Raw genomic sequence first — 18285 nt, 5'->3', positions numbered from 1 at the left:
AACTTTGTCTGGATAGATTACTGGGCTCTTTCTTCTGTGCCACTGATTTATGTGTTTATTCTTTTGGCAACACCACATTGCCTTGATTATTGTAGCTTTATAGTAAGTCTTGAAATTGGATAGTGTCAATCTTCCAACTTTGTTTTTCTTCAGTGTTATGTTGGCTCTTCTGGTTCTTTACCTTTTGTATTAGTCAGGGTTCTATAGAGAAACAGAATCAGCAGGAAATATCTGTAGATATAAAATTTATAGAAGTGTCTCACGTAACCATGAGAACGTAGAGTCCAAAATCCACAAGGCAGGCTATGAAACTGACGACTCAGATGGAGGGTTTGGATGAACTCCACAGAAGAGGCTCACTGGCCGAAGCAGGAAGTGATTGCCTCTTCTGAATCCTCCTTAAAAGGCTTCCAGTGATTAGATTAAGCATTACTCATTGCAGAAGACACTCCCCTTGGCTGATTACAAATGTAGTCATCTGTGGATGCAGACAACGTGATCATGATTTAATTCTATGAGATGTCCTCATAGCAACAGACAGGCCAGCACTTGCCCAACCACACAAACAGGTACCACCACATGTTGAAATGTGAACCTGACCATGACACCTTTCCATATAAATTTTTGAATTTGTTTGTTTGTATCTATAAAGTAGCTTCTGGGATTTTGATTGGGATTGCATAGACTCTATAGATCAATTTGGGAAGAATTGATACTATAACAATATCAAGTCTTCCAGTCTATGAACATGGAGTATCTCTCCATTTATTTAGATCTTTTAAAAATTTATCTCATTAGTATTTTGTAATATTCCAAACAAAGACCGGTACATATTTTGTTAGATTTATAGCTAAATGTAAATTTATTTTGCTGTATCATTTTAAGTATCATTTTTTGGTGATATTGTAAATGATATTTTTATTTCAGATTCCAATTGTTCATTACTAATATGTAGGAAAGCAATTAACTTTTGTATTTTAACCTTATATCCTTTGACCTTGCTGTGTTCACTTATTAGTTTCAGAAGATTTTTGTTGATTCTTTGGGATTTTCTGCATACCCAGTCATTCCTCTATGAATACAGACTATTTTTTCCTTTATAATCTGTATACCTTTAATTTTCTCTTTTTTTCAGTCTGATTTCACTAGGACTCCCAGTATAATGCTGAATGAGAGCAATGCAAGAGGACATTCTGACTTTGTTCCCAATCTTAGGAAGAAAGCATTCAGTCTTTTACCATTAAATATGATGTAAACTACAGTGTTTTTTTTTTTCAGCTTGTATGTGTATGTGTGTATATGTTCTTTATCCAGTTGAGGAAATTCCTTTCCAATCCTAATTTTCTGACAGTTTTATCATGTATGAATTTCAGATTTTTCAAAAGCTGCTTCTGCATCAAGTGATATATCATATGATTTTTCTCCTTTAGCCTGTCGATGTGATTAATTACATTAATTGATCTTCATAAGTTAAACCAGCCTTGCCTACCTGGAATGAATCCCACCTGGTTGAGGTATAAAATTATTTTTACACATTGTTGTGTTTGATTTGCTAATATTTTGTGGAAGATTTTTGCCTTAATGATCAAGAGAGAGATTGGTTAGCAGTTTTTCTTTCTTGTAATGTCTGTATCTGGTTTTGGTGTTAAGGTAATTTTGGACCCACAGAATGAGTTAGGAAGTATTCTCCAAGTTTCTCTATTCTGGAGGAAATTGTGAAGGATTGGTATTACTTTTTTCTTAAATATTAGATAGAATTCACAAGTGAAAACAGTCTGAGCCTGGTGTTTAGTTTTTGGAAGTTTATTAAAAATTTATCCAGTTTCTTTAATAGATATAGGCCTATTCAGATTGTTTATTTCTCCTTGTGTAACTTTTGGCAGTTTCTGTATTTCAGAGAGTTGGTCCATTTCATCTAAATTATCAGATTTGTTGGCATGGAGTTATTTATAGTATTCCTTTGTTATACATCAGTATCCATTGGATCAGTACTGATGATTCTTCTTTCATTTCTAATTTAGTTATGTGTCTTTTTTTTTCTTTAATATTCTGACTAGATATTTTAACAATTTGGTTGATCTTTATAAAAAACCATCTTTTGGTTTTGCTGATTTTTTCTATTAGTTTCATTGATTTTTTTGTTCTAATTTTTGTTATTTCCTTTCTCCTACTCAATTTTGTTGTATGTTGCTCTTCTTGTTCAAGTTTCCTAAGGTGGAAACTTAGATTAATGATTTAAAATATTTTTCTTTTATAATGTATGCTTTTAATACTGAAAATTTCCCTTCAAGCACTTCATTCACTACATTCAGAAATTCTGCTAAGTTGATTTTCTTTTTCATTTATTTAAAAAATATTTTAACATTTATTTTTAGACTTCTTCTCTGATCCATGAATTATTTACAAGTGTGTTGTTTAATTGCCAAGTGTTTGGGGATTGCCCAGCCATCTATGTTATTGATTTCTAGTTTAATATCATTGTATGGTGAGAGCATACTTGATATGATTTTCAGGTTAAAAAGTGAGAATTTATTTTCTCAGGGTTTTGAGATCAGGAAAATGTTCAACTCAAGGCATCATTAGTGCTTTGTCCTGGCTGCTCGTGATCCTTGGCTTCTCTGTCACTTGGCCAGGCACATGCCATTGTCTGCTGGTCTCTTCCTTATCTTCTGGGTTTCTTTAATTTCAGCTTTTTGCTTCCATGGCTTTCTCTTTGTCTGAATTTCATTCTCTTATAAAGGAGTCCAGTGAGAGGATTAAGACCCATCCCAATTGAGGTGGGTCACCCCTTAACCGAAGTAGCCTCATCAAAGGTCCTACTTACAGTGGTTTCACACCCACAGGAATGGATTAAATTTAAGAACATATTTTCCTAAAAAAAAAAAAAAAAAAAGATAAATGTTAAAATAAATTTAGTAGATTGAAATGCTAGTGATCAATGAAAGGGAGAAGTAAGGGGTATGGTATGTATGAATTTTTTTTCTGTTTTCTTTTTATTTCTTTTTCTGAATTGATGCAGGTGTTCTAAGAAATTATCATGATGATGACTATACAGCTATGTGATGAAAAAAAGGAATGTTCATATTGTATGTTGATTGGTTTTGTTAATAAAAAAAAAAAAGAACATGTTTTCCTGGATACATACAACTTCAAATCACTACACATGACGTATCTTTACCCATCCCTCTACTTTTACCTTAGCTGGGTCTATGCATTTAGAGTGGGTTTCTTCTGTAGACTTGGGTGTTGTTTACTTATCCACACTTACAGTCTCTGGCATTTCATTGGTGAATTTAAGAACATTCACATTTAAAGTGATTATTGAGGCAGGAGGATTTATATTACCATGTTTGCAACTGTTTTCTTTCCCTTGCCTTTGTTTTTATTTGTTTTAATTGAACATTTAATATGATTCCATTATCGCCTCTTTTAGCTTATCAATTATGCTTCTTTTTAAAATTTATACTGGTTGCCCTAGACTTCACCCCAAACATTTTTAACTAATCTAAGTTCACCTTCAGATAACATTCTACCTTATTGTAGTGCAAGTATCTTAAAACAGAATATTCCCAATTCCTTCCTCTCATCCCTTGTGACTTGGTCATTCATTTCACTTATCCATATGGTATAATCTCTCAATACATTGTTGCTATTATAGCTTTGAAGAAACAGTTATTTGGTCAAATAAGTATAAGTAAATTCAGGATTTTATTTTACCTTCATTTATTCTTTCTCATCCTTTCTTAATGTAGATCTGAGATTCTGACATATATCTGTTCTCTGTGAAGAATGTTTTTTATCATTTCTTGCAGGCAGTTCTAGTGATTTTCATGCCTGCTTTCCTGTGTCACTTCAGTTGGTGTTCCTTCTTGCTTTTTAGCATACCTTGTAATTTTGTATTGCTAGCTAGTCATGATGTATTGGGTAATAGGAACTGAGTTAAGTAGGCTTTTATTTTTGTGTATTTTTTAAATATAATTTTAGGCATTCAGAGTTGTCACAAAGATAGTACAGAGATTTTCTGTGGATCCTTCACAAGCCTTTCCTAACGTTAACATCTTATGTAACTGATATAATTATCAAAGTGTGTGTGTGTGTGTGTGTATACTTATATGTTTATAAGTTTTTATTGAGATGACTTCATGCACCATATAGTCCATCCAAAGTATACAGTCAGTGGCTCACAATATCATCACATAATTGTGTATTTGTCACCATGATCATTTTAAGAACATTTGCATCACCCCAGAAAAAAAAACTTTAAAAAAGAAAAACCACAGATCCCATACTCCTTACACCTCCCTCTCATTGACCAATAGTATTGTAACCTACCCAATTTTTAATCCCTTAACACCCCCCATTATTTATTTATTTTTTATCCCTAATTTTTAACTCATCTGTCCATACCCTGGATAAAAAGAGCAACAGACACAGTGTTTTCACAATCACACAGTCACACTATAAAAGTTATATATACTTATACAGTCTTCTTCAAGAATCAAGCCTACTGGAATACAGTTCAGCAGTTCCAGGTAATTCCCTTCAGCCACTCCAATATATCATAAACTGAAAAGGGATATCATATATCTGTATATGAGCCAGGACCCAGCTCATCCCTTGGGAGTCATGTTCCATATTGTCAGGGAGATTTACACCTCTGAGAGTCATGTCCCATTTAGTGGGGAAGGCAGTGAGTTCACCTGCAGAGTTGTTGTACAGAGAGAGCACACATCAGAACAACAAAAGCGTTTCTCTGGGGAATTCCTGATATTCTCACAAGCAGCAGGGACCACAAAATCAATAGGCTGAGCCCTTTAATCTTGGGGTTTATTTGTATGAAACTTATCCCCACAAAGGATAGACTAAGCCTACTTAAAATTAGGTGTAAGAGTCACCCCCAGAGAACCTCTTTTGTTGCTCAGACGTGGCCTATCTCTCTCTCACCAACACAGCAAGCAAACTCACCACCCTCCCCATCTCTACGTGGAATATGAATCCCAGGGGTGTAAACCTCCCTGGCAGTGTGGGACAGAAATCCTAGAATGAGCTGGGACTCAGCATCAAGGGATTGAGAAAACCTTTTCGACTAATGGGGGGAGAGAGAAATGAGACAAAATAAAGTGTCAGCGGCTGAGAGATTTCGAACAGTGTCAAGGTTATTCTTATGCATTTTATAGATATCCCTTTTTAGTTTAAGATGTATTAGAGAGGCTAGAGGCAAGTGTCTAAAACTGTAGAGCTGTGTCCCAGTAGCCATGTTTCTTGAAGATAAATGTGTAATGATATAGTTTCTGCGATGTGACTGTGATTGTGAAAACTTGTGTCTGATGTACCTTTTATCTATGATATTGACAGATGAGTAAAAAACATGAATTAAAAATAAATAAATAATGGGGGAACAAATGTTAAAATAAATTGAGTAGGTTGAAATACTAGTGAACAATGAAAGGTAGTGGTAAGGAGTATAGAGAAAAAATAGAGGGAACAAAGGTTAAAATCTATTAAGTAGTGGAAATACTAGTGGTCAATGAGAGGGAGGGGTAAGGGGTACAGAATGTATGAGTTTTTTCCTTTTTCTTTTTATTTCTTTTTCTGAAGTGATGCAGATGTTCTAAAAAATGATCATGGTGATGAATATACTACTATGTGATGCTGTTGTACGCCATTGTTTGCATACCGTGCGTGGAATATTTGTATGTTAAGAATGTTCATGGGTTTTTTTGTTGTATTGGTTTGATAATACAAAAGCAATTAAAAATTTAAAAAGAAGTTCTCTGGGGATGACTCTTAGGCAAAATTATAAGTAGGCTTAGCTTCTCCTTTGCAGGGATAAGTTTCATAAGGGTGAGCCCCAAGATCGAGGGCTCTGTCTATTGAATTGGTTATCTCTATTGCTTGTGAGAATATCAAGAATTCCCCAGATGGGTAAATTTAATATTTCCTCCTTTCTCCCCAGTCCCCTAAGAGGACTTTGCAAATACTTTTGTATTCTCTGCCCAGGTTACCCTGGGATGTATTGGGGCATCACATTAACCTGTACAAACCAAAAATCTCACTCCCTATTCAAGATTTCATGTACTTATGGTATTCAAATAAACCGACCATACAAGTTAAATTAGATAATGTGCTACCCAAAATTGACACAGAAGTTGAGGTTTTAAAATATAGACCATATTATCCTTTACCCTGTATTAATTTACCTTAGTCTTATCTCAGTCAGCTTCATTCATATCTCTACTTGAAGACTGATCACTTTTTCAACAGTTGCTTTTTAAAACGATGCTGACTTTCATAGCTTCAGAGTTCTAATTCTGAGACTCAGGTGTCACACAAATACCTGAAGTTCCAGGGAATGATCAGGTTATACACAAATAACTCAGCATTTGAATTTAGAAATAAAGTTACAACTCTGGAATAGGTGTGACTCCGTGAGAGCTTACAATGTAGGAACTTTTACAATAGGCCCCAACCTGATAACCCATGCTTTTGACTTTAGTTCTCCAAATACACTATAACCGTATATTATAGTTAGTCCATATGAGTGAGTCATGATAATATTTGTCTTTTTGTTTCTGACAATCCATTCAACATACAGTCAAGGTTCATTCACTTAGTTGCATCCCTCACAACTTCATTCTCCCTCTCAGCTGCTCAGAAGTCTGTTGTATGTATATACTACAGATCCCCCTTCCATTCTTCAATCGATATACTCTTAGGCCACCTCCATCCATTGCAAGTCGTGAATACTACTGCAATAAACACTAGTGTGCAAATGTCCATTCGTGTCCCCACTCTCAATTCCTCCAAGTGTATACCTAACAATGGGATTGCAGTTCATATTGCAACCCAACCTCCTGTGATATCACCATACTGCTCTCCTGAGGAGCTGCACCACTCTGCTTCCCAACTAACAATGAATTGGTACATCTCTTTCTCCACATTTTCTCCAGCACTTGTATCTCTCTGTTCATTTTTGAAGAGTTTTATTTGCACAACATATGCAGTCCAACCTAAGTAAAAAAAAAAAATCAGTGGTTCCCAGTATAATCACATAGCCATACCTTCCCCATCACCATCTTAAATAGGCTTTTAGTGTGAGGTTTTATGTTGATTTGACCAGGGAATCAGCTGTGTTTATGTATTCTGTAGCTGTAGGTGTCAGACAATTTGGTTCCTTGATTTGTTTTCTCTTTTCTATTTTTTGGGTTTTCATAAGGATTCTTTTTTTGAAAATACATAATTATCGTTTACTGATCACATATTGATCCCAAATATGCTAAACAATTTATATGCATTGTTTACATGTTATTTTATTGTTATAACAATCTGTAAAATAGGTTTCATTAGTCCCATCTTACACATGAGGAAACTGAGGCTCCATGATCTAAGTGACTTTTCTAGTGCTTAGCTCTATTAAGTGCTGGAGCCACTTTCAAGAGGACTCTTTCTTAAATATTGTTTAATTTTTAAGTCTTTTGTTCATTTTTAAATGGGTTGTCTTTTTTTATTGAGTTGTAGGAGTTCTTTATATATCTAGATATTAAATCCTTATGAGATCAATTATTTCCGAATATTTTCTCCCATTATATAGATTTTCTTTTCACTTTCTTGATAATGTCCTTTGGTGAATAAAAGATGCTTATTTTCATGAAGTCCAAATTTATCTATTGTTTCTTTTATGTTTGTTCTTTTGATGTTATTTGAAAGAATTCATTGCCTGATAGAAAGTCCCGAAGATTTCCCTTATATTTTATATCAAGAGGTTTATGGTTTTAGCTACTATATTTAGGTCCTTGTTCTAGTTTGAGTTAATTTTTGTACATGGTAAAAATGTGAAGGGCTAAAATTCATTCCTTTTTTTTGGAGGAGAGAAAACAATTTTATTTTTCATCATCATATCATACAAAATCTAGAAATGAAAGTTTTGTAAAGCAGGAACAAAGGAATAGTAAACAAGAATGCAGTAGAAATAGTTTAAATTTTAAGTTTTCCATGATATTAGGATGATAATCATTTCAAAGTACATATATGTCTCGCCTTCAGAATAGGTTTTGTTCACTGGCCAAAGCCTGCCATATAATGATTTTCAGTGTCTGCTCTACTGGCTCTTAACAAAACATTTGAGGTCTTCAAGAAAGGTGATGTATTCCTGGTGCTCCAGGGCTTCACCAGCTCATCTGCAAAAGTGTTGTCCACCCCTCTGTCTGTAAGGAAATCCATTAAGGTGGTCATATAAGTCCCAGTCCAGTGAATCTGGGTTGAGTAATTAGTGTCTTCCAGTCAGACTCACCAGTGGACTGAAAGCTCATTTCCCTGATGGAGAAAATGTCAGGCTTGTCCTCTGCTTGTCCAACCACATCCTCTGGATAGTGGCAGTCCAGCACAAGGGACTTCTTGCCTTCATTCCTTATAACTTCAGCCACAAAATTGGAAATTGTCATCAATTCAGGCTTCTGCTCTTCAGCCTTTTGCCCTTGTGAGAGCACCTCTTCCCCATCGAATGTGAGCGGGATGCTATTGTTGATATTGAAAGTGACAGTGACCTTTTCCCTGGCAACTTTCCACACAAACTTAGCTTCTGTCCGGTTCACTTCCAGCTCCCAACCTCCAGACATCTTGGGAAGGGACCTATGCTTCTGGATCTTCTTCTTCTCCTTAATCTCATCACTCAGGAATTCAGCAAAAGCTTTGACCCCTTCTTTGGGCAGGGACCATGAGCTGACTCTGAGCAGCAGAAGGGCCGGGTTTGTGGCTGGGGCGGCCATTGCGGCCGCTGCCAGAGTGGCTGGGAGGGTGTGGCGGCACGGAGGCCAGCGACCTCAGAGCCTATGACACAGGGTACACAGCGCAGGAGAGGCAACATCACGAGTGTGAAGTGAAGGGGCGATACGTGCCACTGCTGAGGACAACTTAAGTTCATTCTTTTGCATATGGATTTCCAGGGTATTGACACCATTTGTTCATAAGACTATTTTTCTCTTTGAAGTGGACTTGACATCCTTTTTAGAAATTGACCATAACTGTATGGGTTTATTTCTGGATTCTCAATTCTATTCCATATATATATATATTTATATACCATATATTTTATAATGGTATAAAAACATCTGTTTTTATACCATTATAATTATATGGTATATCTGTTTTTATACCATTATCACAATCACAGTGTTTTATTTATTGTAGTTATTTAGTAAGTTTTGAAATCAGTGTTAGTTCTCCAATTTTGTTCTTGTGTTTCAAGATTGTTTTGCTATTTGGGACCCCTTGCAATTCCATATGAATTTGAGTCTTGGCTTTTCTGTTTCTTCAAAATAAGACTGTTGGGATTTTGAATGAATTGCATTGAATCTCTAGGTCTTCTGAGTTGTTTAAATCTTCCAATTCAGGAACATGGGATGCCTTTCCATTTTTAGGTCTGTAATTTCTTTTTACTGTACTTTGTAGTTTTCAATAAACCAGTCTTTCACCTCCTTTGTCAAATTTGTTCCTAGGTATTTTATTCTTTCTGGAGCTATTGTGAATATAATTTTCTTAATTTCCTTTTCAGATGGTTCATTTCTGATTTATAGAAACAGATTGGGTTTTGCTAGCTGATCTTGTTTTCTACAACTTACTGAATTTGTTTGTAGCTCCATAGCTTTCTTATGTTTTGGCGGGGGATATTCTATATATAGGATCATGTCATTACGAATGGAGATAGTTTGACTTCTTCCTTTCCAATTTGAATGCCTTTTATTTCTTTTTCTTCCAATACAGTGTTGAATAATAGTGGTGACAACAGGTATCCTTGTCTTGTTTCTAATCTTTCAAACTTCTACCAGTGTGTATGATGTTATCCATGGGTTTTTCATAAATCCCCTTTTTCAAATTGAGGACATTTCTTTCTTTTTTTTTTTTTACTGTAGAGGTCACTCTTTTTTTTTTTTTTCTTTTATTAACGGAAAAAAAAAGTTAACACAACATTTAGAAATCGTACCATTCTACAGAGGACATTTCTTTCTATTCCTTGTTTTCTGGTGTTTTTATCAAGAACTGCTATATTTTGTCAAATGCCTTTTCTGAATAAATTGACATCATTATGTGACTTTTTCATGCTATTAATGTGGTATATTACATTGATTTATTTTCATATGACAAACTACCCTTGCCTTTCTGGGATAATGCTGGTTGGTTATCGTGTATAACTATCTTAATGTGCTACTGAATTCATGTTAAGATACTAAGTTTCTTAGTACTTTGTTGAGGAATTTTGCATCTATCTTCCATAAGAGCTATTGGTGTGTAATTTACATTTCTCTTAATGTCTTTATCTGGCTTTGGTATTAGGGTAATGCTGACCTCATTGAATGGATGAGGTAGAGTTCCCTTTTCTGTTTTATGGAAGAGTTTGAAAAGAATTGATACTATTTCTTCTTTAACAGTTTGGTAGAATTCTGAGTGAAGCCACCATTCTTAGACTTTTTTTTCTTTGTTTGAGGGTTTTGATTACTAAGTCAATCTCTTTACTTATTATAGGTCTGTTGAGATTTTCTATTTATTTTGAGTCAGTTTTGATAAATTCTGTGTTTTTAGGAATTTTTCCATTTTATCTAGGTTATCCTATTTGATATTAGATGTTTTATAGTATACCCTTATATTCCTTTTTATTTCTGTAATATTCATAGTAATGTCCCCACTTTCTGATTTTAGTTATTTGTTTCTCTCTCCTTTTTTTCTTTGATAGTCTGGCTGTTTGCCAATTTTATTGAGCTTTTAAAAGAAATAACCTTTTGTTTAATATTCTCTCTTTTTTCTATTATATAGTTCCCTTATCTCTGCTATAATCTTTACTATTTTCTTTCTCTGTTAACTTTGGGTTTAGTTTGCTGTTTGTTCTGCTTCCTCTAGGCTGAATTTACTTTACTGATTGGTAATATTTCTCCTTTTTTTTTTTTTAAAGTAAGCAGATAGAAAGTTTTTTGAATACACATGTGAGAGACCATGCCAACACCTTTGCAAGAAAGGAAAGATGAGAGGTGAGAGGCAATAGGCAGTGTGGGGCCATTTGATTTTTTTTTTCATGGGCAGGCACCAGGAATCAAACCGGGGTCTCTGGCATGTCAAGTGAGAATTCTGCCACTGAGCCACCGTCACACCACCCTGCCATTTGATTTTATAGAATAGCTTTACTTATTCTCCTTTCCCCTTCTTTGTTTGGGGTTTCTTTACCCTTCCCTTCTCTGTAGGGTGATGTCTGCTGGTAGATAGCTCTTTTATGTGGGTCAGTTGGTGCCACCCTTCTCCCTAGATCACTCGCACAAGTGGGAGTTCTTTGGCTTTAGATGGCTTGGTTGCCACAGGGTGATTCCCATAAGTGGATCGTCTCAGGGTTGTCTATCCAGGACACAGGCCTTCCTGACCTGATAAACTGTCCTTACTCAAGGCCTCCTTCACATTTTTTTTTCTCTCCCCTCTCTCCATGTTCTAGCCTGCCTTAAATTTCCCCTCAGAGAGTTCTTGCCCCTTAATCTTGAGTTGCTGTGGAATAAGGGTCTATTTTTTGTAGCTTCTTACTGCTTGTCAGAGAGTTTAGGCTCTGCCTGGTGGGGTGTAGAACTTTCTGGCTGAGTGGGATAACAGCTACCTACCCAAAAGATTTCTGAAGACAAGAGGTTAAATCAGAGACAGCCATTGTTCTATTTCTTTCTCATGAGAAAGGACACCCCCCAGGTAAGTAGAAGCAGGCAAGTATGCTGGCTCTGCACAGTAGCAAAGATTATGTAAGTCCCCTGACGCAATTGCCCCTTCCCTCTGCTCACCTGTCCCCCATTGCCTGGGAGTCTTGAGCGCTAAAGCTAATCCAATTAGGAAGAGACAAGACTCTTGAGCGTGAAAGCTAATCCAATTAGAAAGAGACAGACCCTCCCTTAGGAAGGTCCGAGGTTACAGTTACAGCCCCCTTGTTGACGTGGATTTGGGGAAATGGACTGGCCTAGAGGAATGGGAAACTTAACTTAAATGGGGAACCAGAATGTGGGAGGTTTAGCAAACAGGACTGCAGGGAGTTTGGGCAAGCAGATCTGAGCCATTTTGTTTCATAACAAGAGGCCATTTTCCCCATTTCTATCATGGCTATTTTATTTAAGTTGAGAAGAGAGGAATCCAGAGGGACAGTTAGAATAGCTGAAAATTGTCACATCAGCATTGGTTTGGTATGAAAGATTTCCAATCTGAAAGTAATAAATTTGGTGAGAAATTTAAAATGCAAGGTCCGATTAATAGCAAGAGGAGGATAGAAGTGAGCAGGCCTAGGAGATGGCATTAGCCAAAGAGACTGGGAAAAAGGAAGAAAATGACCATTTTTTAGGTTTAAGAATGAATTCAAGCTTGGTGACTCGTTTCTGCTTAACTCAGGAATAATAGGGTACATGTAGCAAGTTAAGGGGTTCAGGAATGAGATTTAGAAGGTGATTGATTGAATGGGCTGTGTCTTTGGTTGCTGGATTGGCTCTCTTATTCCCTTAAGAGATGTTATTATTATTATTATTTCTTTGATTTTTTTTCTTGGCAAGAAATTTAAGAAATTGAGTATTTCTTGGTGGTGTTTAATTGAGAGAAAGCCTTGCTCTTTTTACACTGCTGTATAAGCAAGCATTCAGGACTAGGAAGGCATAGTTTTTTTTCCTTCCTTTTTTTGTAGTTCTAGAGCTCAGGTGAGCTAAAGTCCCTGGGGGCAGGGCTTTGGTTTCACCTAGTTTGGCTGACTATCATATACTTTGCTTTCTTTGTATTTTCTTTAATGAAGCTTCTTTTAGAAATGAAAATATTTAACAAACTACAGCAGAAGTTTTGTCCTGTTTTACCTTTATACATTTACTAGGGTTACATTAATTAGCAGATAGGATATAATTTTGTACTTGCTGTGCTGGTTTGAAAGGAAACATTTTGGAGAAAGGGAGATTCGGAGAGAGCAGAGAAACGCCACAGCACTATGAAGGAGAGAGTCCACCAGCCAGCGAGTTTTGTTGATGAAGAAGGAAAATGCCTCCTGGGGAGCTGGAGAGGAAGCTAGCAGATAGTACTGTGTTTGCCATGTACCCTTCCAGCCAAGAGAGAAATCCTGACCAAGTTCACTATGTGCCTTTCCACTTGAGAGAGAAACCCTGAACTTTATTGGCCGTCTTGAACCAAGGTATCTTTCCCTGGATGCCTTAGATTGGATATTTCTGTAGACTTGCTTTAATTGGGACATTTCCATGGCCTAAAAACTGTTAACTTGCAACTTATTAAATTCCCCTCTTGAAAGCTATTCTGTTTCTAGTATATTGCATTCCAGCAGCTAGCAAACTAGAACAGATTTGGTACCAGATAAGTGGGGTACTGCTGTGGTTTGCAAATACCAAACATATTGGAATGGCTTTTTAAATGGATAAGGGGAAGATTTTGGAGGAGTTTTGAGGAGCTTGATAGAGAAGGCCTAGAATGCTTTGAAGAGACTGTTGGTAGAAATGTGGCTCTAAAGACACTTCTGATAAAGCCTTAGACAGAAATGAGACGTGTGTTATTATTGACTAGAAGGAAGATGAGCCTTGTTTTAAAATGGCAGATAATCTGGCAAAATTGACTAGTGGCTTTGGCTGGAAGGCAGATTTTAAAAGCCATGAACTTGGATATTTAACAGAAGAGATCTCCAAATTAAATGTGGAAAGTGCAGCCTGGCTTTTCCATGCAGCTTATAGTGAAATGTAACAAGAAAGAGATATGCTGAGAACTGAACTCTTGGATATAAAGAAACCACAAGTTAATGTCCTGGAGAATTCTGGGCTTCCTGGGAGGGACAAACAACCCAGAGAACAGTGCCCTGTATGAGGACTTGACCAAATGTGAAACCAGTCAGCCATTTCAGAAAAAGCCAGGATTGGAAATGGAGTTATACAGGAAGGATTTGTGGAAACTCCTTATGTCTGATAGGCATGATCCAAGGCTACTGCACAGAAAGCCAATGAGAGTGTTGCGGGATCTGTATAAAAAGAACCACTGCCAGCCAGGACAGAGAAGGGACACATTGGAGGAAAAATAACCTCAGAGTCAAAACCATGGAAGCTGGGGTCTGAAGTCAAGAAGCCTTGGGCCAGGAGAACAGACACACCCAAGCCTTTGGAGAGGGTGAGATTGCCCCAAAGGCAGAGGATGGGCCTTCCACCTCATTGCAGTTCAGGAGTCATGCCACCTCAGACCTTGGAGAGGGTGAAGCACATTCCTTGAGGTTTGGGGAGAGCCTGACTGCCACCACATGGAGGGGTTGAGCATGTGCCTGGAGATGGCAGAGAGCCCAGAGGCAGCCATGATGAGGGTGGAGCTGAGAAAAAGGTGGTCTCCCCAATGTTCCCTAAGGTTGCATTTGGAGAGAGGCAGGCCTCTGCATAGGTGCTTGGAAAGAGTGGGACTGCCACTTTCTAAAGCCCTGAAGATAAATGTCTCTCAGACTTTAAAATCTAATGGACTTTGCCTTGTGGGTTTTGAAACTGTATGGGTCCAGTGACCCCTTGTGCTGGTTTGAAAGGAAGTATGCCCCCTAGAAAAGCCATGTTTTAATCAAAATATCATTTCATAAAGGTAGAATAATCTCTATTCAATACTATGTGTTTGAAACTGTAATCAGATCATCTCCCTGGATGATGTGATTTAGTCAAGAGTGGTGGTTAAACTGGATTAGGTGATGACATGTCTCCACCCATTTGGGTGGTTCTTGACTGGTTTATTGGAGTCCTATAAAAGGGGAAATGTTTTGGAGAAAGAGATTCAGAGAGAGAGCAGAATGATGTAGCCATGAGATGCAAAGAGTCCATAAGCCAGCAACCTTTGGAGATGAAAAAGGAAAACGCCTCCTGGGGAGCTTCATGAAACCAGAAGCCAGGAGAGAAAACTAGCAGATGACAATGCTGTGTTTGCCATGTGCCCTTCCAGCTTAGAGAGAAGCCCTGACTCTGCTTGCCATGTGCCATTCCACTTGAGAGAGAAACCCTGCACTTCATTGGCCTTCTTGAACCAAGGTATCTTTCCCTGGATGCCTTAGATTGGACATTTCTATAGACTTGTTTTAGTTGGGACATTTTCTCGGCCTTAGAACTGTAAATTAGCAACTTATTAAATTTCCCTTTTTAAAAGCCATTCCGTTTCTGGTATATTGCATTCCGGCAGCTAGCAAGCTAGAACACCCCTGTGTTTCTTCTTCTCTATGGAAATGGGTATATGTATCCTATGACTGTTCCTCCTTTGTATGTTGGCAACAAATAACTTGTTTTGAGTTTTTATAGGTCCAGAGCCAGAGGAGAACTTTGCCTTAGAACAGACTGTGCCTGTAACTAACTTTTATAGGAATTTGTATTGTTTCTAACTTTGTATTTCATTTGTATCACTATTGAAATGGTGTAAGGATTTCTGATATTGTGATGGAATGAATGTATTTTGTATATGGGAAGAACATGTCTTTTTTAGGGTCCAGAGGGTGGAATGTGCTGGTTTGAAAGGATGTATGTACCCTAGAAAAGCCATGTTTTAATCCTAATCCCATTTTGTAAAGGCAGCTGTTTCTTCTAATCCCTATTCAGTACTGTATGATTGAAACTGTAATTAGATCATCTCCCTGGAGATATGACTCAATCAATAGTGGCTGTTAAACTGGATTAGGTGGAGATATGTCTCCACCTGTTCAGGTGTGTCTTGATCAGTTTACTGGAATCCTATAAAAGAGCAAACATTTTGGAGAAAGGGAGATTTGGAGAAAGCAGAGAATGCCATAGCACCACAAAGGAGAGAGTCTACCAGCCAGTGAGTTTTGGAGATGAAGAAGGAAAATGCCTCCCAGGGAGCTGGAGCGGAAGCTAGCAGATGATGCCGTGTTCGCCATGTGCCCTTCCAGCCGAGAGAGAAACCGACGGTGTTTGCCATGTGCCTTTCCACTTGAGAGAAAAACTCTGAACTTCATCGGCCTTCTTGAACCAAGGTATCTTTCCCTAGATGCCTTAGATTGGACATTTCTATGGACTTGCTTTAACTGGGACATTTCCATGGCCTAAAAACTGTTAACTTGCAACTTATTAAATTCCCCTTTTAAAAGCCATTCTGTTTCTGGTATATTGCATTCCGGCAGCTAGCAAATTAGAATACTTGCCTTATTTGTTGAAGATGAAGTTTAGGAGGCTTAGAATAAAGTAGAATAACTGACAAGTAAATTTGGTTATTGTACAGATCAGTATTAGGATATAATATGGACAGAACATTGTCAAGTCTTCAGTAATTTTATACAATTTATAAATATATGAATAACATTTTACCTATACAAATTTAACTTAACAGATGGATGGAAATTGTAATATTTAGTATATTAAATTCTTTTAGTACCTCACTTTTACAAGGTGAGAGAACAAATCATTTGTAACAGTTTTTCTTTGAGAGTGAGAAGATTTATCTTCTGAAATAAAGGATAATGTCAACATAAACATCAACAAGGATATAATTTTGATACAGTTTTTATCTTTTAGACAAAGTACTCAGATGGTTAATAAAAACTTACTATAACTTTTCATGATGTGCAGTTTAACTGAGAGCAGCATTGACTATAACAGTTCATTTTTATAAGCTGTTTATAATTTATTGCAGTCAGCAATGACTATAAATAAAACTTTCTTAAACTTTTCATAACATTCCATATTATATCAGGGCTTGTAGTCAGCAATGATTAGAAAATTCATTTTATTAAATTTCTACAACTCTCCATATTCGTTCAGTTAGCAATGACTAAAACAAAATTTACTTTTATATTAGGAATATGTTAGTTCACAAAATTAATAACTTGCAAACTGAGCTTTGAAGATGTCAGTAAGGTCCGCTGCTAAGGCATTCTTAAAGGTATGAGGATTATTTTTAAACCCTTGGGACAGCACTGTTTAAGTGAACTGGGTGAAAATTTTCTCTCTCTCCCCTCCCCCCCCCCCCCCCCCCCCGCTTTTTTTCTTTCTTTTTTTTTTTTGCCTTATTTAAAAGGAAGTAAGTATTGAGAATCAGGGCAAGGAGTGATACAAAAATGTGTCCTTAAAATATGGGACTGAGAATGGCGTGGGAGTAAGTATTGGTTTTCAAGGAATTTTCGTAATTGACTGGAGACTTTCAATTTTCCATTTAAAGTGATTTTTTGCTTTTGATGGGGAATGGTTACTCCAGACTTGACCTGAATGCAGACTGGCGCTACATAGTGGGCACCTTGGATGCCTTCATCTCATACAGAGGGGTCTATTTGCTTAAGAATTTCCTTTGGGATGTTAAGCAACCTTGAAGTAATAGGGCCTCAGGGTAAACAAGGGGTAACACTTGTTGGGTGTACTAGTCTTAAGGTGGCCTCAGAGAATGAAGAAGATTCCTCCCTAGAAGGGGGTGGGGCATTAAGGACCATGAGAAATTAATGGGATACTAGAATGTTTCCAGGTTTACAAAGGAGGTAAGGTTACAAAGGTTTTAGTTTAGGCTTTACTGTCAACTTTCATAACTAGGCAAGTCTGAGTGGAGATAGGCCCAGAGTGGCAGTTTAGGACAGAATGGCTCCAGTGTTAATTCAGAAATTAATTATTTTACCTGTCATGCCCTTTAAATTGGTCAGATGTGAAGTCAGCAGAGCCATATGTGGCCTTGGGCACTCTCAGTCTTCTTCAGTTGCTGTGAGCAGGTTCTGAGGGCCTCTCCTACCCACCCACCCCGCACCCCCAACCCTCCCACCAGCTTTGGGAGACAGTGGAGTTCCTGGGCTCAAAGCCCAAGTTGGTGGCATATGTGGTAAGGCCCTGTGGATCCCGAGGTTGAGTTTGTTTTGAGGTTTCTGGTACTGTCCTTGCCAGTGGCCCTCTGACCCACAGTTGAAGCAACGCTTTTGAGGCTTGGAGCCATGATTTGCATGATCTTTAGAGGACAGGGTACTGTTAACAGTAAATGCAATAAACTGAGCCTGTTTTCTGTTTTGTTTTGTTTTTTCTTACCTCTTTGCCTTTTCCTCCTCGGTCTTGTTTCAGTTGTTAAAACAGAATAGGTGGGTGCATGGGTAGTTCAGTGGTTAGAATGCCTGTCTTGGTTAGAATGTGGGAGACCCAGGTTCAATTCCTGGACAATGCATCCAAAAACACAAAAAACAAACAAAAAAAAACAGAATAGTTTTTAATACATCATTAGTGGGAATTTGTGGGCCCACGAAGAGCTTTTGCCACTATTTCTGAATGTCAAGGGTAGACTGGCTAATAAAATAGATTCCAGGCA

At 37.3% G+C, this 18285-nt stretch overlaps 1 protein-coding gene and 1 pseudogene across 9 annotated transcripts in view; one reads left to right on the top strand and one right to left on the bottom strand.

Annotated features, from left to right (window-relative positions):
• The window catches only part of LOC143664910 (meiosis-specific kinetochore protein-like), a 150817-nt gene that overhangs the window by 123757 nt on the left and 8775 nt on the right, over positions 1–18285 (top strand). Inside the window, exons 13-15 of one of the 9 annotated variants that reach the window (XR_013166671.1) lie at positions 1431–1514; positions 10943–11018; positions 12920–13023. The exons of 3 other annotated variants lie outside the window; for them this stretch is intronic. Coding sequence is in view for 2 of the 6 variants with exons in the window: in XM_077138354.1 (XP_076994469.1) it covers positions 12920–13011 (92 nt within the window). In the remaining 4 variants the exon portion in view is untranslated. Of the gene's footprint in view, positions 1–1430; positions 1702–10942; positions 12893–12919; positions 16265–18285 lie in introns of those variants that run through there. 5 more of the 9 variants (XR_013166672.1, XR_013166670.1, XR_013166673.1 and 2 more) reach the window with 5 other exon arrangements.
• LOC143664434 (complement component 1 Q subcomponent-binding protein, mitochondrial pseudogene) lies at positions 8099–8863 on the bottom strand (annotated as a pseudogene).

The sequence above is a fragment of the Tamandua tetradactyla genome, chromosome 20, assembly GCF_023851605.1.
Source record: "Tamandua tetradactyla isolate mTamTet1 chromosome 20, mTamTet1.pri, whole genome shotgun sequence".
NCBI lineage: Eukaryota > Metazoa > Chordata > Mammalia > Pilosa > Myrmecophagidae > Tamandua > Tamandua tetradactyla.
The sequence above is the reverse complement of the archived record's forward strand: the minus strand, read 5'-3'. Positions and strand labels throughout refer to the sequence as shown.